General features: G+C 55.0%; 2 protein-coding genes across 2 annotated transcripts in view; one reads left to right on the top strand and one right to left on the bottom strand.

The window, feature by feature from the left end:
- Window positions 1-4256, top strand: part of BCL9L (B-cell CLL/lymphoma 9 like) — a 26188-nt gene extending 21932 nt beyond the window's left edge. The window contains exons 9-11 of the mRNA XM_021718337.1: window positions 1-1922; window positions 2353-2634; window positions 3056-4256. The exon at window positions 1-1922 is cut by the window's left edge and continues 78 nt beyond it. Coding sequence (XP_021574012.1) covers window positions 1-1922; window positions 2353-2634; window positions 3056-4149 — 3298 coding nt within the window. The 3' untranslated portion in view covers window positions 4150-4256. The remainder of the gene's footprint in view (window positions 1923-2352; window positions 2635-3055) is intronic.
- Window positions 4257-7895: 3639 nt separating this feature from the next.
- On the bottom strand, window positions 7896-21828 carry CXCR5 (C-X-C motif chemokine receptor 5). The gene is made up of 2 exons (XM_008069533.1): window positions 21603-21828; window positions 7896-8963 (listed from the first exon to the last, which is right to left on the bottom strand). The coding sequence occupies exons 1-2, from the start codon at window positions 21651-21653 to the stop codon at window positions 7896-7898; spliced, it is 1119 nt and encodes a 372-aa protein (XP_008067724.1). The 5' UTR covers window positions 21654-21828.
- Between the last annotated feature and the right edge of the window lie 342 nt (window positions 21829-22170).

The following is a 22170-nucleotide window of genomic DNA, read 5'->3' as shown; positions in this document are numbered from 1 at the left end:
GGAGCAGCTGGAGCACCGGGAGCGGTCCCTGCAGACACTGCGGGACATCGAGCGGCTGCTTCTCCGCAGTGGGGAGACCGAGCCCTTCCTCAAGGGGCCCCCCGGAGGCGCGGGCGAGGGCGCCCCGCCCGCCCAAGCCCCTCCTGCCCCCCAGCAGCCCCCTGCGGCCCCTGCGGGGGGGCTGAAGAAGTACGAGGAGCCCTTGCAGTCCATGATTTCCCAGACGCAGAGCCTGGGGGGGCCCCCGCTGGAGCCCGAAGTGCCCGGGCACCCCCCGGGCGGCGACATGGGGCAGCAGCTGAACGTGATGATGCAGAGGCTGGGCCAGGACAGCCTCACGCCCGAGCAGGTGGCCTGGCGCAAGCTGCAGGAGGAGTACTACGAGGAGAAACGGCGGAAGGAGGAGCAGATCGGGCTGCACGGGGGCCGCCCTCTGCAAGACATGATGGGCATGGGGGGCATGATGGTGCGGGGCCCCCCGCCTCCCTACCACAGCAAGCCTGGGGATCAGTGGCCGCCTGGAATGGGGGCACCGCTGCGGGGGCCCATGGATGTCCAAGATCCCATGCAGCTCCGGGGCGGGCCTCCCTTTCCTGGCCCGCGCTTCCCCGGCAACCAGATACAGCGGGTGCCCGGGTTTGGGGGCATGCAGAGTATGCCCATGGAGGTGCCCATGAATGCCATGCAGAGGCCTGTGAGGCCCGGCCTGGGCTGGACCGAAGACTTGCCCCCTATGGGGGGACCGAGCAATTTTGCTCAGAACACTGTGCCCTACCCGGGCGGGCAGGGCGAGGCGGAGCGATTCATGACCCCTCGGGTCCGTGAGGAGCTGCTGCGCCACCAGCTGCTGGAAAAGCGGTCCATGGGCATGCAGCGCCCCCTGGGCATGGCAGGCAGCAGCATAGGGCAGAGCATGGAGATGGAGCGGATGATACAGGCGCACCGGCAGATGGATCCCGCCCTGTTCCCCGGGCAGATGGCTGGTGGTGAGGGCCTGGCGGGCACTCCCATGGGCATGGAGTTTGGCGGAGGCCGGGCTCTCCTGAGCCCTCCCATGGGCCAGTCTGGGCTGAGGGAGGTGGACCCGCCCATGGGGCCAAGCAACCTCAACATGAACATGAATGTGAACATGAACATGAACATGAATCTGAATGTGCAGATGACTGCTCAGCAGCAGATGCTGATGTCTCAGAAGATGCGGGGCCCCGGGGACATGATGGGGCCCCAGGGCCTCAGTCCTGAAGAGATGGCCCGCGTTCGGGCCCAGAACAGCAGCAGCATGATGGGTGGCCCGCAGAAGATGCTTATGCCATCACAGTTTCCCAACCAGGGGCAGCAGGCCTTCTCTGGGGGCCAGGGGCCCTACCAAGCCATGTCCCAGGACATGGGCAGTACCCAAGACATGTTCAGCCCTGACCAGAGCTCCCTGCCCATGGGCAACGTGGGCACCACCCGGCTCAGCCACATGCCTCTGCCCCCTGCGTCCAATCCTCCTGGGACCGTGCATTCAGCCCCAAACCGGGGACTGGGCAGGCGGCCTTCGGACCTCACCATCAGTATTAATCAGATGGGCTCACCGGGCATGGGGCACCTGAAATCACCCACCCTTAGCCAGGTGCACTCGCCGCTGGTCACCTCACCTTCTGCCAACCTCAAGTCACCCCAGACGCCCTCACAGATGGTGCCCTTGCCTTCCGCCAACCCACCAGGCCCTCTCAAGTCGCCCCAGGTCCTCAGCTCCTCCCTCAGCGTCCGTTCGCCCACTGGCTCACCCAGCAGGCTCAAGTCTCCCTCCATGGCGGTGCCTTCTCCGGGCTGGGTCGCCTCGCCCAAGACGGCCATGCCCAGCCCTGGGGTCTCCCAGAACAAGCAGCCGCCTCTCAACATGAACTCTTCCACCACCCTGGGCAACATGGAACAGGGTGAGTCAACCGGACAGGCAAGGGGCATTGGGCGAGGATGTGGGAGCCTCCAAGGTGGGTATGCCCAGGCTGGGGCGGGACAGTGAGTTCAGGTGTATGTTCTGGGGCCCCGAGGTGGATGGCTCTGCTTGCGGGGCAGGTGGTGTGTTGGGCTTTCTCAGGGGTCATGATGTTCATCTCCCAGGCATTTTGAGGGGTTGTGCTTGGGACTTGGGATCTTCCCACTGCCCGGGGCCCTGAGGCTGCAGAGATTGCTTAAAGACTGGTCGGCTGTGGTGACACCTGTGTTCAGTGGGGCATGGGTGTGTCTGGGGGAGCAGAGTGGAGATTTGGGGAGCTGACCTCTTCCTAAGTCCGTATATTAGCAACCAAGTTCATTTTCCTCTCCCCAGTCACCCTCTGCTGTCTTTCTATCTGCCCGTTCCTGTAGGTGCCCTCCCGCCTAGCGGCCCCCGGAGCAGCTCCTCGGCGCCTCCCGCCAACCCTCCCAGCGGCCTCATGAACCCCAGCCTGCCATTCACTTCTTCCCCAGACCCCACGCCTTCCCAGAACCCCCTGTCACTGATGATGTCCCAGATGTCCAAGTACGCCATGCCCAGCTCCACCCCACTCTACCACAATGCCATCAAGACCATCGCCACCTCAGACGACGAGCTGCTGCCCGACCGGCCCCTGCTACCCCCCCCACCACCACCGCAGGGCTCCGGGCCAGGTGTGCAGACAGGCAGGGGCCCAGGGAGAGGATTGATGTGGGCACTGGGCACAGGGAGAGTGAGCACCACCAGGAATCGCCCCTGTGGTCTTGCTGGTTTTCTCTGCTTCCAAAGGTCCCTGGGGTGGGGGTGGGGGTGTGAGGGAAGGGGACGTGAGAGTGGGGTGTGAGGGTGAGTGTATGAGGTCCTGGGATGCTGTTCCCACTCACTGGAGTCATTTCTTGAAATCCGGCCCAGAGCACTTGAGTCTCGGCTTCTAGCTTAGACCCCTCCTGTGCCTTTATTCCCAGCCAGGGAAAGCAATGGTGGAAGCGCTCACCCCAGGCACCACCTGGCTGGGCAGTGAGGAAGGGCTGAGTTCTGCAGCCTCCCCCAGCTGAGCAGACACAGGGCCTGACCCCCTGTCCTCTTTCCCCACAGGCATCAGCAACAGCCAGCCTAACCAGATACACCTGAACTCAGCTGCTGCCCAGAGCCCCATGGGCATGAACCTGCCAGGCCAGCAGCCCCTGTCCCACGAGCCCCCGCCTGCCATGCTGCCCTCCCCCACCCCTCTGGGCTCCAACATTCCACTGCACCCCAATGCGCAGGGGACAGGAGGGCCCCCTCAAAACTCGATGATGATGGCCCCAGGGGGCCCAGACTCCCTGAATGCCCCCTGCGGCCCTGTGCCCAGCTCCTCCCAGATGATGCCCTTCCCACCTCGGCTGCAGCAGCCCCATGGTGCCATGGCCCCCGCTGGGGCTGGGGGCGGGGGCCCTGGCCTGCAGCAGCACTACCCTTCAGGCATACCCCTGCCCCCAGAGGACCTGCCCAGCCAGCCGCCAGGCCCCATGCCCTCCCAGCAGCACCTGATGGGCAAAGGCCTGGCTGGGCGCATGGGTGACGCATACCCACCGGGCGTGCTCCCTGGGGTGGCATCGGTGCTGAACGACCCTGAGCTGAGCGAGGTGATCCGGCCCACCCCGACGGGGATCCCTGAGTTCGACTTGTCGAGGATCATTCCCTCGGAGAAGCCAAGCAGCACCCTCCAGTACTTCCCCAAGAGCGAGAACCAGCCCCCCAAGGCCCAGCCCCCCAATCTGCATCTCATGAACCTGCAGAACATGATGGCGGAGCAGACCCCCTCACGGCCCCCCAACCTTCCGGGCCAGCAGGGCGTCCAGCGGGGGCTCAACATGTCCATGTGCCACCCCGGACAGATGTCCTTGCTGGGCAGGACAGGTGTGCCCCCACAGCAGGGCATGGTGCCTCATGGCCTGCACCAGGGGGTCATGTCCCCTCCACAAGGCCTCATGACCCAGCAGAATTTCATGCTGATGAAGCAGCGCGGAGTGGGGGGCGAGGTCTACAGCCAGCCGCCCCACATGCTCTCCCCACAGGGCTCCCTGATGGGGCCCCCGCCCCAGCAGAACCTCATGGTGTCCCACCCCCTGCGGCAGCGCAGCGTGACTCTGGACAGCCAGATGGGCTACCTCCCGGCGCCGGGCAGCATGGCCAACCTGCCCTTCTAGAAGTCCCTGCTGGGGCTGGAGCCGGGGCAATGTTGCAAATACGATAACCTTAAAGAAGTTCTTCCCCCCCAAGTGTTTGGATGGCCTGGGTCGAGGGGTGGGGTGGAGGGGGTGGGAGGGGCTTGTGTGGGGAGTGGCATTTGTGGAAACCAGATGTGCTGGCAGCTTAGGGGGAAGTGGCAGAGTGGGGTGGGGGATTTTGGATTGGGGTTGGTTCCGTTTCGGCCGCCAGGACTGCCCCCTCCCCTCTTCCTCCCAGTTTCTCTGGCGCCTCTATTTTCCCTCTTTCTCTGCAGCCCCCTCTACCCTTCCCCATTCAGCTATGCTTTTAGAGCCCCGTGTGGGATCCCCGGGAGAGAGGGGAAGGAGAGGCAAGATCTCCTCCAGCCCTCTGCTCCTGTCTCCTGTCTTCATTGCTCCAGCTTCACCCTCCTCCTCTTGGCTTCTCTGTGCCGACTGCTTTTCCTTCTGTCTTTTCCTGCCTAGTTTCCTTTCCCTGCTGATGTGGCTGACCCCCTCTCCCACCCCTCCCTGCAGGCGGCTGGCCAGGTGGGCAGGTGCCAGCCGCAGCTGTAAATAGAGCTGCGCTTTTGTGCCGGTTTGTGCGTGTGCTGTATTTCTGTGTTTTGATAGAAGTCACACAAAAAAAGGATAAAAGAAACCCCCCTTCAAATTACTGCCCCCTCCATTCCCCTGGACCCAGGGACAGGCAGCCCTACACACCCACCCTCACTGCTTGCGGTGTCCCTGGGTCCATAAGGGATACCATTCCTGTCCCCTCCCCAAACGGTAAAGTGACAGATGCCCCACACCTAAACTGAGGTCAGACCACCTAGGCTTCCACCTGGCAAGCCCCAGCAGGGCTGAGACCCCCAGGGCGGCAGCCTGTCTGCTGCTGAGTGATTCAGGGAGAACATGTGTGTACGTGAAGGCGTGTTTGCCCACACTGGTGACAAGGGGCCCTTGCTTCCCACTGTGGATGTCTGGGTGCCCCCTGCTGCTACATCTTAGCCAGAACTTGAAGTCCTTTGTTCCCTGTCTGGGATTAAGGAAAGGAGGAAGAGGCGGTGGCTGTGTGGCCCCTTATGTGGAGACATGGAGGGGGTGGCATGGTGCCACTGGGGCCTGCGGCTATTGTAGCCCTGGCCAGGTAACAGCCAGGGCCCTGACTCTTCCAAAGGCTACCACCTACTTCTTACCAAAGAAGGAAGGAACAGGGTTTTTGAGTCAGTCCGCCTCCCCTCCAGCCTCCACTCCCTGAGGATGGAATAGGGAAAACAGCCTCCCACCACCCCCTCTGCCTGCCTGCTCACCGGCAAGGTCCCTCTGCCCAGGGCTCAGGGCTATGTACCAGATCTGTCTGTGCCCACCCAGGCACAGCCACTGCCTCCCCCTCAGCTCCCTGCTCTTCCCCAGGCGAGCGCCCCATCCACCTCTGGTCAGAGCTGAAGCCATATACGACTGGGTGTTTTGTCCTCCCTTGGCCCCAGGAGTACCAAACTTCTCCTTTTCTCACTTCCTTTCCTGCCTTGTGAGGTGGCTGGGCAGTTCCCTGACTGAGGCCTTTGGCGCCCCGCCTCCAGGGCCAAGGGCCATATGAGACAGGGTGTCTTATACCAGGGCCCGTTCCCAGCCCTCCTGGCCGCCAGACCTGGCCTCGCACTGGCAGCTGTAATACAAAGGGAACTTGCCCCCACTTCTCCCAGCCTGGTGCTGTCTTCTTGGTCCACCGTCAGCCAGGTCAAGCGCTTCCTCTGGGGCTGGCTGCAGGCTCCTGACTTCCCCAGCGCCTCCCAGGGGCCATGGCCGGGCCTCTGTGTTCAGGGCCACCTGCCCTCCATCCTGCCAGGCGCTTTGCCCGCCCTGTCTCAGCCTGGGCCTTGCGCCCACGAGCCCCTCACTCCTGTCCCGAAACCCCCCAAACTGTCTGACTCTAAGTGTTTCCTGCCCTGAGGAGAGAGGGGTCAGATCACGATGGGCCCAGTGCCCTCCCACCCCCTCTTCTCCCACCTCTGCCACAGGCCAGCCTACTTCCCTCCATCCATGGCCACACCCCCAGCCATTTTGTACCATTATATAAATATATATATATAAATATAAATATATAAATACAATATGTGAAGACATCTTCTTGGTTTTTATTTTGAAACAATTTTTAGGCTTGTTCCGGGGGTCTCTGTGCTGCCTGTACTGTATTGACCTGTTTTATAGGTGCCTTTTTATTAAAAAGAAAATTCAAAATCCAACCTCTTGCCTTTTCGCTTCTTTGTCTGGCTCCTCCACTGTCCAGCTTGTTATTGGATGTTGGGAGGAAAAGGGGGGAAGCTCCCCAAGGCTGCTTCCTTGGTGTTCCGCTGTGAAGACACAGTCCCCTGGGCCACAGCTGTGACTTCCCCTTGGGGGCCTCCCAGCGAACTGGACTGATTGGCTTGAGTGGAACTGGGCAACCCCAATGTGCCCTTAGCAAGGACAGGGGTCCCTGACTCCCCACCCCAGGCCAGAGATGAGGGAGGAGGGAGGGTAAGCCCAGCACTGCCTGACAGAACTTCCCCTCCCCCAGTGAGCACGGAGCAGCTTCCTCTGGTTCCATCTGAGTGGTATCCTCCCAGGGGCAGGGCTCGGCTTCCTGGGGCCTGGGGTTTCCCTGCCCTGGTCTGTGTTTTTGCACTGCCCTGCCTAAGGCAATGCCATGGCCATGGGGCAGGGGGCGGACGAAGTGATTCCCACAGGCCCCTTGCAGTCTGTCTTTCTCCTTAGTAGGTCTGCGTCTCTGGTCTGCTTGGCAAAGCATTCCCTCCGCTGTGGCCGGCCCCCTCAGCTGCTCTAGTGTCCACTAGCCCTTTTGCTTGCGGCAAGGGAGCAGGGAGGAGACAAATCTGCCTCCTTCCCGTTCAGTGCCCACAACCTACCAGCTCCTGGACCCTGGGCCACCCTGGGAGCACTCTACCTCATCTCCATCTCGACCCTGAGCAGAAAAGATAGCTAGGTTTGATTTATACTCATGCCTCTTTGGAGCTGGGGAGGGAGAGTCTTTTCGTTCCTTTCCTGGGCTCCTCTCTTGCTGCTTGGCCTTCACTCTTCCTTAGGGCACTGCTTGGCCTTTGAAGGCACCTAGAGGCATCCTTCAGTCTGCAGACATCCCAGGACCCGATGACGTGGGGCTGACCCAGTGCTGTTTGGTCAGAGCCAGGGGCAGCTGCCTGAATTCGACCAGAGTGAACTTCCTACTTGACCAAGATGGCTACAGGGTCGGGGACTTGGAAGAACATCTATGTTTTCAGGGACTGAGACGTGTTAAGACCACTCTCTAGGCCTTTCCTCAGCCTTAACCTCCTCTCATCCCTGAGGCTCACTTCTCCTGGCTTTGTTTGGCAGGGGTAGAAGGAGACAAGGGTAGCCATGGAGGCCAGCAGCCCTTACGATGATGGAGTGTGTTCTGGGAGGGGACTGACTTTCCCTATTGGCAAGGGCATAAGTAAATGTTGTTTCTTGAGCTTTCTTTCCCTGGTTAGGATGAGAGAAGGTGTGTGGAGTTCTCTCAGCCCAAGGAGATGCAAATGGATATCTGCATGCTGGTCTCCAGCCTAGCCCCAGGGCTGGCAGAAGAGCTGCTGGGGATGTCCTAGAAAGAAAAGTTGGTTAATCCAAGGACGCTGGCCAAGGTGAGCTCTTAGGACCCCAGCTCCTGTTGGAAGGGCTCCCAGCATCACTGTGTGCCCCAAAGAGAGCAGAAACGAAAGGGTGCACTAGAAGGTGGTGAGGGAGGTGGCATTCTCTGACTCAGAGAGACTGCTCTTGCGCCAACTAGGGAAAAGCTGGCACAGCGAGGCAGGGCCAGAACAGCCCAACTTGGTAAGAAGCCGAGACAGGTCACTGCGGAACTTCACGCCGGCAAAAGTGTAGAGCATGGGGTTGAGGCAGCAGTGGGCCAGGCCCAGGAACTCACACATGGTGATGGCCACGGGGAGAGAACCATTCAGCTCGCAACTGTTGTCCACGGCCTTCAGCCTCGCCAGGGTGTCCAGGAAGATGACGATGTGGTAGGGTGACCAGCAGAGAAAGAAGACGCTCGTCACCAGGATGGCCACCCTGACTGCCTTCTGGCGCTGAGGGCGCCGCTGGGCCTGGCGCAACCTGTGTACCACCCCCACGTAGCACCAGCCCATCACTAGCATCGGCAGCAGGAATCCCCCCACGTGGTAGAGGAAGCGGGAGGTGAACCAGGCGTTGGTCTCAGCTTGGTTCTCTTGGGAGAAGGTGCAGCGTGGCAGGGAGTTGTTGTAATGGGGTTGGCTGACCTTGGCGAAGAGAATCTCCGGCAAGGCGAAGAGGAGGCCCGCCAGCCAGATGGTTGCGCAGGTGATGTGAATGGAAAGAAGGCGGCGGTGGCGGTAGGCGTGGACGGCGTGGACGATGGCCAGGTAGCGGTCCACAGCGATGCAGGCCAGGAGCAGGCTGCTGCAGTAGAAGTTGACCTTGTGCAGAGCAATGACAGTTTTGCAGAGGAGGGTCCCCAGGACCCAGCCCACAGAGCCCTCGGCCACAGCAAAGGGCAGGATGAAGACGAGTAAGAGGTCGGCCACCGCCAGGTGGAACAGGAAGGTCTCGGTGGAGCTGCGCGTCTGCCGGTGACGCTCCAGGATCACCAGCACCAGGATGTTGCCCGTCACACCCAGGAGGAATATGAGGCTGTAGGCCACAGGCACGAACACGGCCTTGAAGGAGGTCAGCAGGGGCCCTTCCGCTGTCAGGCAGAGGTGATTTTCCACCACAGAGGCGTCTGTGCTGTCATTGTAGCTGTCCATTTCCTTGTACTGCAAGGGCAAGGAGACAGGAGGGTGAGGAAGCGAGGACCTGTGTGTCCTCTCAGAGAGGAGCCCAACTCCCTTGGAGAATTTTCCTACATATGGTCTACTGACCAAATCCCAATTTTCCTTTTTTTTTTTTGAGTTGGGGGTCTCACTCTGTCGCCCAGGCTGGAGTGCAATAGCATGATCATGGCTCACTATAGCCTCTACCTCCTGGGCTCAGGCAATCCTTCCACCTCAGCCTCCTGAGTAGCTGGGACGACGGATGAGTGTCACCATGCCCAGCTAATTGTTTTAATTTTTTGTTTTTCTAGAGATGAGGTCTCACTATGTTGCCCAGGCTGTTCTTGAACTCCTGGGCTCAAAAAATCCTCCTGTCTTGGCCTCCCAAAGTGCTGGGATTACAGGCGCGAGCCACCACGCCTGGCCCAAATTCCAGTTTTCAAGTTGTCAGCTTTCAGTTTTGAACAAATCACCTAATCTTTTCCAGCTTCAGTTTTTCATACGTAAAAGAGACTAATTCCTCAGACAGTAGTGACGAAAATGCAGAAAGACACATAGGGTTCACAAACATAGAAGGGCTATGCCCCGTAAGTCATTTTGTGTTTCTGTGGCCTTGGGTATAGAAGCCTGCAGGCTCGGGGTCTGGACTCACAGGACTTCAGTTTGGGGACTGGACCTGGCAGGAACAAGGAGCCATCTCTTCCTATTCTGAACAGCAGGCCCTGAAACCCAGAAGCCCGTTGGAGCCCTGGGGCGGCTGGGCGCTGATGAGGCCTGCTGGCCTCCTCTTGCTTTGCCCGCCTGTTCCTGCCAGTCCTCATTATCATCAAAATACTAGTAATAGCCTCCCATCTGATTCAATCCACACAACAAGCTCGAGGTATGTAATATTGCTCCTATTTTACAGCTGTGTCTTGCTAAAACTCAGGTTTGTTGGAACCGACATTTATATCCCTCCGGAGTCAACACTTCCTACTAAGCAACACTGCCCGGGCTTCCCTCTAAAGGCAGCAGAGGCAAGCTCCCTGCTACTTCCCGCCATCAACTCCCTACAGCATGGGGAGCTCAGAGGCAGGAGGAAGGAAAGGAGACACAGGGAGACCGGGCACAGGGGCGGGAGGGAGCCTGTTCCACACGCAGGGGGTGTGCCCACTATGTCTCCGGAAGTTCCCTCCTCCCTATCTTCCTCCTCCGGTTCTCATCACCCCCTCCCATCACCCCAGCACTCAGGTTGTTTACCCAGCTAACCGCAAAGGAAGACACGTGCCTGTTTTCACACCTTTCACTCGCAGCTGCCCCTGCACCTGCTCCTCCTCACTTCCCAGCCCTTTCTTCCCACCCCTCCCCTGTTCAACCCCCTCCCCACGGCAATTCAAAACCAATTATAGCCAACTTATGCGGGTTCAAAAAGATGGGCTAGGTGGCTCAGCCTGTAATCCCACGGCTTTGGGAGGCTGAGATGAGGGGATTGCTTGTGCCCGCGGGTTCGAGACCCGCCTGGACAGCGAGACCTCATCTCTACAATAAATCAAAAAATCAGCCGGGCGTGGTAGCGCGTGCCTGTAATTCCAGCTACTTGGAAGGCTGAGGCAGAAGGTTCGCCGGAGCCCAGCAGGTCGAGGCTGAGGTGGCCGGGAGCAGCCACTGCACTCCAGTCTGGGCGACAGAGTGAGTCTCCAACTCAAAAAAAAAAAGACGATTCTATAAATGATGAGACCCAGGGAGGCAGAGCATGGGATGGGGCACTTTGTCCCCCAGACTCTGGGTGGTCGCACGCTGTCCCCCCCTTTTAGGAGAGCAAGGGTCCCCCCAAAGAGAGCGTGTTTGCACTGGCTACCACGGGGCCTCCATACCACTCAGGAGCCGCATAGGGCAAGCGAGTCTGTGAGAAGGGGGTGTAGGGGATACACTAGTGTGGTGGCAGAGCCATCTGCCAACCCCTAACTGCCAATCTCTCTGCTATTGTTGCAGGCTAATCCTTCTTCACTCTAACACTCAGGACTACTGTCTCTCCATGAATCCCCTTCCTGCCAACTTCTCCACTCCTGTTAACCCTCTGTGTAGAGGACAGGGTGAGTTTTCTAAAACACCAATCCCATCAAATCAACGTCCTGCTGAAAGTCCTTAATTGTTCCCATCACCTAGAAGCAGCGGTTTTCTTTATTTTTTGTCTTTATCTTTTTTTTTAACTTCATATCTAATAGCAAAGCCAATTATAAGAAAAAGTCATGTCTGCAATAATGTTCATCAATAGAAGATTGGAATAAGCCATACCCAGTACATTCACATATTGATATATTTCAGGACTCACTGCAGGACATCCCATACAGCATGATTCCATGGGCTTTCTTCCTTTTTTTTTTTTCCAGGGATGGGGTTTCACTATGTTGTCCAGGCTGGAGTGTCAATTCACAGGTATGATCACAGCACATTGCAGCCTTCCTCTCCTGGGTTCAAGCCAACCTCCTGCCTCAGTCTCCTGAGTACCTGGAACTACAGGCATCCATCACTGTGTCTGGCTCAATGGACTTTCTTTAAAAATACACATGACTGTGTATGTATCAGAGGGTTCCCTGGGGACGGGATTTGGGGAGTGGTTGGAGCTCTGATTTATTTATTTATTTTTATTTTTTGAGTTGGAGTCTCACTCTGTTGCCCAGGCTGGAGTGCAGTGGCATGCTTACAGCCACCGCAACCTCAACCTGCTGGGCTCAGATGATCCTTACAAGTAATTGGAACCACAGGCATGTGTCACCATGCCCAGCTGGTTTTTTTGATTTATTGAAGAGACAAAGTCTCACCATGTTGCTCAGGCTGGTCTTGAACCCCTGAGCTCAGGTAATCCTCTCTCCTTCACCCTTCCAAAGTGTTGGGATTACAGGTATGCACCACTGCGCCCGGCTAGAGCTCTAATTTAAATGTGTGTGGTAGTTCACACATAAGTTTTTGTTTAAGAAAATGGTTCTAGCTGGGTGTGGTGGCTCATGCCTGTGATCCCAGCACTTTGAGAGGCAGAGGTGAGAGGATTGCTTGAGCTCAGGGATTCAAGACCAGCCTGGGCAACTTGGCAAGACCTCGTCTCTACAATAAATAAAATATTAGCTGGGTGTGGAGGTGCACATCTGTGGTTTCTGCTACTTGGAAGGCTGAGGCAGAAGAATTGCCTGAGCCCAGCAAATTGAGGTTGAGGTAGCTGTGAGCATACCACTACATTCCAACCTGGGCAACAGAGTCAGATTCTGACAGAAAGAAAGAAAGAAAAAGAGAGAGAAGAAAAGAAAAGAGAAGAGAAGAGAAGAAAAAAGAAAATGGTTCCACTCTCATTTGTAAACTATGGACCTATAGGATGAGGTCTAAAATCCTTGTTAGGGAGGGTCTTTAAATTTCTTCCATGCCAGCCTGTAATCCCAATGCTTTGGGAGGCCGAGGTGAGTGGATTGCCTGAGCCTGTGGGTTCGAGAACCGCCTGGGCAACTTGGCGAGACCTCATTTCTACAATAAATAAAAAAAATTAGCTGGGCGTGGTAACGCGCACCTGTAGTTCCAGCTACTTGGAAGGCTGAGGCGGAAGGATCGCCAGAGTCCAGCAGGTCGAGGCTGTGGTGCCCGGGAGCAGCCACTGGACTCCAGTCTGGGTGACAGAGTAAGTCTCTAACTCAAAAATAAATAAATAAATTTCTTCCAAATGTGTCTTTCTCTGATCTTTCAAATTTTATTTTCTATATCATTGCTTTAGGCCACCCCCCAACTTGTCCCCAACATCCTGACACATTCCTGTCTCCAAACCTTTGCTCAAACACTTCCTTCTGGCCTGCAAGTCTTCTCAAGTCTGCCTATCTCATCTCCACCCTTCCTTCAAGGCCTAGCTCAATCCCACTTTTCTACATCCTTCCTAGTTTCTTGGAATGACATTCTCTTTTCCTCTTTTTTTTAGAGACAGAGCCTCACTCTGTCATCCATGCTGGAGTGCAGTGGCATGATCATAGCTTACTACAGCCTCAAATTCCTAGGTTCAGGTGATCCTCCTGCATCAACCTCCTGAGTAGTTAGGAAACATGCCATCTCTCCTAGCTGATCTTTTTTTTATTCTTTGTAGAGATGGGATCTCACTGTGTTTGCCCAGGCTGGTCTCGAACTTTTGGCCTCAAGCAATCCTTTCATTTTGGGCCTCCAAAAACTCTGAGATTTCAGCCATGAGCCACTAGGCCTAGGCTCTCTTCTCCTTATAATACGTGTGTATTTATTACAGCACCCAGGGTTGGGATGTCCATTTCCTCATTAGCTGGCAAGGTCCTGGAGGCAGGCCTTCTGTGTCTCCCTCCCAAGGCTGTGTCTTTTTATTTTTTATTTTTTTGAGTTGGAGTCTCACTTGGTTGCCCAGACTGGAGTACAGTGGCCGCTCCCGGCCACCGCAGCCTCGACCTGCTGGGCTCCGGCGATCCTTCTGCCTCAGCCTTCCAAGTAGCCGGAATTACAGGCACGCACCACCACGCCCGGCTGATTTTTTGATTTACTGTAGAGATGAGGTCTCGCTGCCCAGGCGGGTCTCGAACCCGCGGGCTCAGGCAATTCACTCACCTCAGCCTCCCAAAGCCGTGGGATTACAGGCTGAGCCACCGAGCCCGGCAGGGCTATGTGTCTTAAACATGACAGACATGCAGTGGATGTGTGCTGGCCTGCTCTGAAAGCACTCTCCCAGAGAAGGCTGGGGCCCATGGTATTTTGGAACTTTAGACAAGTGCCTCAGTGAGGACTCATCTTTCATATCCTCAGGCAATTCCTGCCTCCTCCCAATCCCCTCAACAGCCTGGGGCCTCTCTTGGGTTCTCTCTCCCTATGGGGAGCTATGTATAATGTCATCACTGAGCACAATCATTTGACTCATACTGGAATTCAGCAGGAGCTCAAGGGGAAGCACAGTGAGCTGAGCAGTCTTCACGCAGAGCAAAGCAGTTCAGGCAGAGGGAGGAGACATGCAGGGCCCCAGGTGGTCAGCAGGGCTGGACTTCAGCTACCTTGACTGTGATGGGATCCTGGCTGCCCCACTGCTCAGTGGAGGGCTTAGGTCCAGCCATGCTGTCTGGTCCAGAACCACACCCAACCGGTCTCCAACTCCTTTATGAGGCCCACTCAAATTCTTGCCCTCCAGCGCATTCAGGCTGACCAGTTTATTGCTCATTTAAAGTCAAAGCAGCCGGGTTCGGTGGCTCAGCCTGTAATCCCACGCCTTTGGGAGGCTGAGGTGAGTGGATTGCCCGAGCCCGCGGGTTTGAGACCCGCCTGGGCCGGCGAGACGCCCATCTCTACAATAAATCAAAAAATTAGCCGGGCGTGGTAGCGCGCGCCTGTAATTCCGGCTACTCGGAAGGCTGAGGTGGAATGATCGCCGGAGCCCAGCACGTCGAGGCTGCGGTGGCCGGGAGCGGCCACTGCACTCCAGTCTGGGTGACAGAGTGAGACTCCAACTCAAAAAAAAAAGTGAAGTCAAAGCAGCGGGACATTTCCCCAGGGCCCCAATCTCCCAGGTTTAGAGAGGGTTGGGAGGGATCTCCTCCCTGCCAAGAGGTCTTTGTTTGGCAAAGTGCTCAGGCAGAGAAAGGAGGTTGGGAGGAAACTGGTTTGAAGGGTGCTGGGAGCTGGTAATACACCTCAGCGGGAGGTGTCAAACAGAAGCTTTGAGGGCTCAGGAGTGGCACATGTTAAAGCCACTTCCCATACACAGAGGTTCTGGCTCTTTCACCCTCCCCCAAACTATGGAGAGAGGTAATTAAGCAAGGCTGACTCTGGCCTGGTGGGAAATTGAGGAATCAGGAATCCTGAATACTGCAGGGAGTGTGGTGCTTAGGGAAGCCTTCCAAGACCCGGGGAGCACCGTGAGGGCCATTTGGACCAGGGCTTACTCATTCTTTGACATCAAAATCTGCAGAAACCCAAGGCCCTCACACATACACACACACACTGAAAGCAATAACATGCCTGCTATATAGACAAAGATGTGTGCCCAGATGGGACCACACCAACTTGCGGCACAGGCAGGTACCAAGGAGACAACAGCCTACACCTAGGCCAGGGCCTCATGCCTCAAAGAAGGCAAGAAGACACAATGACCAGAATGAGCTGAGTAAGCTAAGAATCTGGTTAGAAAATTGCTGTAAGCACTGGGGTAGGAGTATGGGCTAAAACAGTGTCCTAGGTGAGGGACATGGGGGATATGGAGTGGGGTGAAGAGTTGCAAAGTCCTCGGCCCCTGGGTGATCTGCAAATGTTGCTTTCCTCTTCCCCTCCACTGTAGGACGCGGGTTCCTCCCTGGATAATTAAGGCCTCCGTCTGCCTTCTTCAAATAATGAGGCTGCCCCGCTGCCCCATGCTTGCCAGTGTGACACTCAGCTTGCATTTGCTGACTGGCAGTCCATGTCAGCAGATGCTTGAGGGGGTATCTAGGGCATTCTTCAGGGATCTATCCTGGGTCTTCTCCTTTTGAGCACTCTCAGCCCTACGTTGGATGAGGACATAGTTGGGGGACCCTTTCACACAACTCAGAGTTCTCCACAAGATGGAACCATGGGCCCAACCTAACCAGCTGGAATTGCATGGGGAAAAACACAGAAACCAGAAACCAGGACTCAGGTTTAAAACATTAACTATCTAGGGACAAGTTAGGGAAGACCTGGTAACAACAGTTCATGAGAAAAAGACTCGGGAGTTTGTTGATTACAGGCTTAAGATGAGTCACTGGGTGACCTGGCCACCAGAAGGGCTACTGTTACCTTTCTCTAGGTGAACAGAAATCTGTAGGTGGGCAGCTGGACACCAGTTCGGTTTGGTTGGTCTGGACAAGGTTGGTGTGGACACTTTGTTGAGGGGTTTGGAAAACCCTGCCCTGGGAGGAAGTTTTCAGGGACTAGAGGTGCAGCGCCAAGGACAGAAAAGATCTGGGTCCATGAGAGCTGATTTCTTTTTTTTTTTTTTTGAGTTAGAATCTCACTCTTTGTCGCCCAGGCTGGAGTGCAGTGGCACGCTCACTGCAACCTTGACCTGCTGGGCTCAGGCGATCCTTCCGCCTCAGCCTTCCAAGTAGTTGAAACTACAGATGCACACCACCACACCTGGCTAGTTTTTTGTGATTTATTGTAGAGACGAGGTCTCACCAAGTTGCCCAGGCTGGTCTCGAACCCCCGGCTCGGGCAATCCTCTCGCCTCGACCTCCCAAAGTGCTGTGATTACAGGCTGAGCTACTGTGCCCGGGAGAGAGCTGATTTCAAGGATTGGAAAGAGCCTCCATGGCCAGGAGGGCAGGAATGAATTCATAGTGTGAGCTTCCAGGGGAGGGGGCCATGCCAGGAGGAATGGGCGGAAGTGAGAGGGAGGTGTTTCAGTCAAAGGCGGGATAACTTTCCAAAAGAACTGTCCAACAGTTGGGATGGGGCCCTTGGGAAGGAGAGGCGTGTTTGAGCCCAAGTTTGTGAGAAGGAGGCTGAGCCCTGCCTTCGAATACCCCTTGCTTCCTGCTCCCAGGTGCTCTGATTCTCTGTCACGCCCTGCCAGGGGCTGAGCTGGTTCTCAGCATGATCTTTGTCTGGCTCGGCACCGAAGCCTTTGCTTTTCTAGTCTGTCTTGCTGCCAGTGAATGCCCCAGCCTGACCTTGCTTCTCAACCCTGAGGAGGGGGCAGGGCTGCCTGCTGAGTGCCTTGCTCATGCAGGCTGAACCCCAGGACTCCAAGGCCTGAGTCATGCTGGCTATGAGGGGCGGGGAGGTGGGGGGTGGGGGGGCGGTGTCTGTACACAGATGCCGGTCATTGCTCTGGCCATGGGGAGCACACACGCTCCGTCTCCTTTTATGTCCCTGTGTGGATATTCCCAGCCAGCCAAGAGTCAGGAGCTGTGAGCAGGGGCTGCCAGGGCATTGCTCACTCCAGCCTTCAGTGGCTTGAGGAACGCGGTGTCTGGAGGAATGAGACCGGGCTATGGGATGACAGGTGGTGGCAAGGGGTAGGGGGACAGCAGGGCATGCCCCATGTCATGAAGAAAACCTTTATCCCAAGGGAGGGAGACCTTAGCGACTTGCTTCATGTCACACTTCAAGTGAGTGGTCCTTGACCAGGCATTCGCACATGTAGGTCTATGCCTCTTACCGACTCTTCCTTCAGAAGGCCTACACTTCCTGAAAGCCATCTGAGACTCTGGCCTGCCTGTCGTCACATCCTTCTTTTCCTGCCCTCATCCTTCAGGGACAAACCTGCTAGACTCCTCTTGCATCTCCATACAAGGGTTTTGGCCATAAGGATGTGATTTTGGGGGGGGGACTTTTTTTTCTTGAGTCAGATCTCACTCCATCACCCAAGCTGGAGTGCAGTGGCACCTTCACGGCTCACTGCAACCTCGACCACCTAAGATCAGTCGATCCTTCCGCCTCAGCCTCCTGAGTAACTGGGACTACAGGTATGCACCACAATACCTGGCTAATTTTTTTATTTTCTGTAGAGATTTTTTTTTGTTTTTGAGTCGGAGTCTCACTCTGTTGCCCAGACTGGAGTGCAGTGGCACGCTCCCAACCACCGCAGCCTCGACCTGCTGGGCTCCCACGATCCTTCCGCCTCAGTCTTCCAAGTAGCTGGAACTACAGGCGCACGCTACCACGCCCGGCTAGTTTTTGATTTATTATAGAGATGAGGTCTCACCAAGTTGCCCGGGTGGGTCTCGAACCCGTGGGCTCAGGCAATCCTCTCGCCTCAGCCTCCCAAAGTGCTGGGATTACAGGCTGAGCCACCAAGCCTGGCGAGATTTTTTTTTTTGTAGAGACAAGATCTCACTATGTTGCCCAGGCTGTTGAGGGGAGTCTTGAAGCTATCCCATACTTCTGCACCGAGTCTTTGGGTTTAAAGGGGCCCCCACCTGGCACGCCAACATCTATTTACAGTTTGGAGACAGAATCACATGGTCCAAGGCCAAGGTAGACATGCCTCCTAGGTGTGTGCAGCAGCCTCTTGAAACTACTCCTGGATTTTAGTACTGATTTAACATATTTTGTCCCGTCATTTCTGAAAGAATGCCTATTGTTTTGTCCTGATTCTCAGTTCCAAATACATGGCCACTTTCTATGCTATTTTGCCAGAGGAATGGGTTCAGTCACAGTCTGTGTCCCTAAGGAAAGCAAGAGTTCCCAATGAAGACTGTAGTCTGCGTGCCTGAACCCAGATTCACCCCAACACTAACCCCTCCCCAGGCCGGCCTCAGGTGTCTTTCTCATCTCTGAAGCCTCCAACCACTGCACAGTGGAGGCTTCCTCCACTGGGGTTCCTCTGGGACTTTTGACCTGGTTGGGGGAGGGGATCTCTTCCCCTCCCCCAAGGTAAAGCCCAGAAACAGACTGAGCCAGTTTTGGTTCCTCTTCCTCACGCCCCCTCAGTGAAATGAGATGGTACCTGTGGACAGGCTTTGCAGACTGTGATGCTCTGGTCACACTGAAGTCATGCTCTGTGGTGATCACCTGTGGGGCAGGGTCAGGGAAAGCCAGCCCCTGGGGCTTGGACCCGTGTACGCTGCGTCACAGCAGCTTCTCTTCCTGACCAGTGTCAGGCTGGGGCTCGAGGTATAGTTTGTGACCGGTTTCTGTAGGTGCCTCTGCCCAGGCCTCAGTTCTGTCAGGAGGAGGCTCTTGGGTCAAAGTTCCCATAGGCAGGGACTTCTCCAGATCTGCCTAGATCTGCCTTCCCAGCAGGATGGGTCTCCCTGGCAAGCCCACCCCAGGGACCAGGTTTCATGTTCCTGGCCCTTAGCCATCTAGATTTTTTTCTGTTTGGATTCTCCATTCATGAGAACTAGCAACTCACCTTAAGGAAACTGACATTTGAAGCAGTTAAGAGTTGATCTTAGCGTACAAGAGGAGGAAGGAAATACAGGATGATCAATCCTTGGCCTGTGGTCAAGATCCCCTAGTTCTTAACCCAATGCTGGAGTGTAGAACCCAGAGTTCTAGGAAAGTGAACAAATACTTGGCTTAGACAAGGACAAAGAGGGGAGTAGGAAGGTAAAGGAATAGAAGAAGCTAGGCTGACTTCAGAGAGAAATGGTGAGGTAAGACCTTTACGGCATCACAAATCAATATTCATTGAGAAGTTACTACACTCAAGACTCTTCTGCCTGCCTCGCCATCCCTGGGCTTTTGTACTGTGAAACTGTGGGACAGTCTGCCAAACTGCCTATGACCCTGCAGTGAGTGGGTGAGGGTAGAAAGTCTGTGTTTCTGAGGAGGACAATGGCCCTGGACAGAGACTATGTAGACGGCCAGCGAAGACAGGATGAGGTACCAGTTGCTGGCTAAAAAAGAGCTCTAGAGCCCAGTGGGTCCGACACGTTCGAATGCCTGGCCAAGGACCATTCATCTGCAGTGTGATATGTATCAGGTCACCAATTCTCTCTCCCTGGGGATGAAGGTTTTCTTCGTAACATGGGACATACCCTACTATCCCCTTAACTGTTTCTAGTAGGTCATGCAGTGAGGTGAGATGTGCCGTTAGGGGAAATTCTCGAGGTTTCTCAGAAGCTAGGACCAACCAGGTCTCCAGTTTGTTGCTAAGATGTCCAACTGGGTCAGGGCTCGTGGTCAGAGTGAAGCTTCGGGCAGAGGAAGACACCCGGTAACCTAATCAGATGAGGCCAGTAGCCAAGTCTAGGGGCCAGGGTGGGAGCACATTGCCTTGTCAGGGCTGTGGACTTTTTTTTTTTTTAAAGAGATGCAGTCTTGCTATGTTGTCCAGGTTAGTGGCAAACTCCTGGTCTCAAGTGATCTTCCCATCTCGGCCTCCCAAAATGCTGGTATTACAGGTATGAGCCACTATGTACAGCGACAGGGTAGTGGTGTTTAGTCTGATTTAGGGTATTGCCCGGACTCTGTGATTAGACTCAGGGAGACTTCATGAGCATGTGACCAGTGCAGTCACAGGGGCCTGAGCCTACAGGAACCCCTGCTTGGTTTAGTGCTTGCTTTCTTGAAATTCTTCAGCAAGGGGCTTCATTTTCATTTTGCATCGGGTCCCACAAATTATGCCACAGGTTCTGTTCAGATGGATGGTCTGGCTCTGATTTTTACTGGGGTTTGGATCCCAGAGGCCAGACTTCAGGTAACTAGCCCTTCCACTCACCTTCTCAACTATGTCCTACTTATACTTCCAATCTTTGGGATCTAGGCAAGCAGGAGACAGGTTTCTCCAAGCAAGCTGGGAACGTGCTTGGTGGAGTTACAAAATAGACACCAGCTCGGGGAGCTGGCCAACATCTCAGGGTGAGTTTAGAATCAGGAGAGCTGGTAGGAGCCAGGATTTGGATCCTTCTTCATCTAGCCCAGAATACTGCTCAGAGAAGTCCTTTCCCCAGAGGGAGAAAAGGCTGTGAAGAAGTTCTGAGGAATCCTTACAATCAACCTCTGCTGTCAGCATGCAGGAGTCCTGGGGTCCTCTGGCTGAGCTGTTCCCTACACATCTTTTGAGAGTCCAGTGACAACCAAGTCAACTGCACTACTATGCTTCACTAGAGAGACTTGAGTGGTGGGGGAATGGTGCTGGGGACCATTTTCTTAGCAGAGCCAAGAAACCCTTCCAAGAATACCTTATCTCTAGAGATTCCAATCTTTTGATAGAGACCACAACATGCTCTAAGACTTTTTCAGATTAACACAATTTTCTCACCCTGCTCCCTGACTCCGGCCCACTGTGATCCTCTTCCTTGCTACCATCTGGTCTCATACTTCCTCAGCTTAGCACATAATCATTGTCTAATAGCGTCCAGTGAGAAATTTTTTTCCTTCTCGGCTATTGGAGGGCAAAGATCAGGTCCTCAACTTCTCCATCCAACAGAGAGTATAGTGGCCTGATGGCATAATCATATAGCAAGAGATGAAAACTGTATGTCAATTGCTTGATTAGCAATGTCAGTCTCCCAACACTAAGAGAACCTCCAAAGTATTTTCCTGTCTAGTCCTTTATTCTAACCCTAAGAGATAATAAGAGGATCCCTATTAAAGAATAGAGAGTCAAAGTATTGTGTTCTTGGTCACACAACAATTCAGGGGAGGATGCAGGGCCTGAACCTGTGTCTTCCAATTCCCTCTAAAGGATGTCTATTAAGTAAACATTCAGCTCTGCTTCCTCTACAAAATGGAAAATAACATTTTAAAAGACAGGAGCTGGCTTTTAAAGACAGGGTGTGGTGGTTCACACCTGTAATCCCAGCATTTTGGGAGGCCAAGGTGAAAGGCTTGCATAATCCCATGGATTCGAGACCAGACTGGGGAAGTTGGCGAGACCTCATCTCTAGAATAAATTTTTAAAAATTAGCTGGCTGTGGTGGCTCAACAATAGGAGTTCCAGCTACTTGGAAGGTTGAGGCAGAAGGATCACCTGAGCCCAGCAGGTCGAGGCTGCGGTGGCCGTGAGCGTGCCACTACATTCCAGCCTGGGCGATAAAGTGAGACTCCAACTCAAAAAAAAAAAAGAGAGACAGGAGCGGATAGGCCTGCCTAGATTCTATAGATCCGTAGTGGGAGAGGACTCCCAAGATGTCCCCTCACCCTAAGACCCTGGCACAAGATACTAAGAACTCCAAGTGGGTCCTGGGCAACGGAGAGCTACTTGTGTCTACTCACCAGGTCCTCCAAGTTCATGTATTCCATTTCCAGGGTGAGTGGGTAGTTCATGGCTGTGGCTGCAGGTCTCCAGACTGGTCACAATCTGATGTTGAGAGGCTCTCTGCCAGGCGCCTCTAGAGAGGTGGCAGCCGTCAGCTGCAAATGTAAGCAAATGAGCTGTGCACTGTCTCCTGGGGCTGTGTAGGGCCCGCAGTCGGTCTCACAGCTCATCATTTTTTTTTTTCCACTGGTCTTTTCTGTTTTAGGGAAAATCCCTACAGCATCAGTGCTAGTCGAGCATTTCAGCTTCTTTCCCGGCAATAGTTGTCTCAACTGGGGCTTATGACTAGTTTAAAGGCTGCCCTCACTTCTCCTGCCCATAATGAGGGGCTCATACCTCGTAATGAAACTACCGCTCAAATCAGGAGGATAATGAGGGAAACTCCAGACAGAAAGGGAACAGAAGTGTTCTCCTGGAGACCTCTCCTCCAAGCTACTGCCAGACCTTCATCTTCCCACCACTAGGGTGACCAGCCATCCCAGTTAGCTCAGGACTGGAAGTCCCTTGTCTTGGGAAACTCCTTAG

This window comes from Carlito syrichta, unplaced genomic scaffold, assembly GCF_000164805.1.
Source record: "Carlito syrichta isolate Samal-C Ts95f unplaced genomic scaffold, Tarsius_syrichta-2.0.1 Scaffold312093, whole genome shotgun sequence".
NCBI classification, from domain to species: domain Eukaryota; kingdom Metazoa; phylum Chordata; class Mammalia; order Primates; family Tarsiidae; genus Carlito; species Carlito syrichta.
Note: the sequence above shows the minus strand (reverse complement) of the source record. Positions and strands in the feature narration are given on the sequence as shown.

Bases quoted from the DNA above. Each gene is read 5' to 3' on its own strand.
- CXCR5 (XM_008069533.1), bottom strand. From the start codon at position 21,653: ATGAACTACCCACTCACCCTGGAAATGGAATACATGAACTTGGAGGAC. The intron at 8,964-21,602 runs GTGAGTAGACAC...TTGCCCTTGCAG, and splicing joins ACATGAACTTGGAGGACCTG to TACAAGGAAATGGACAGCTA.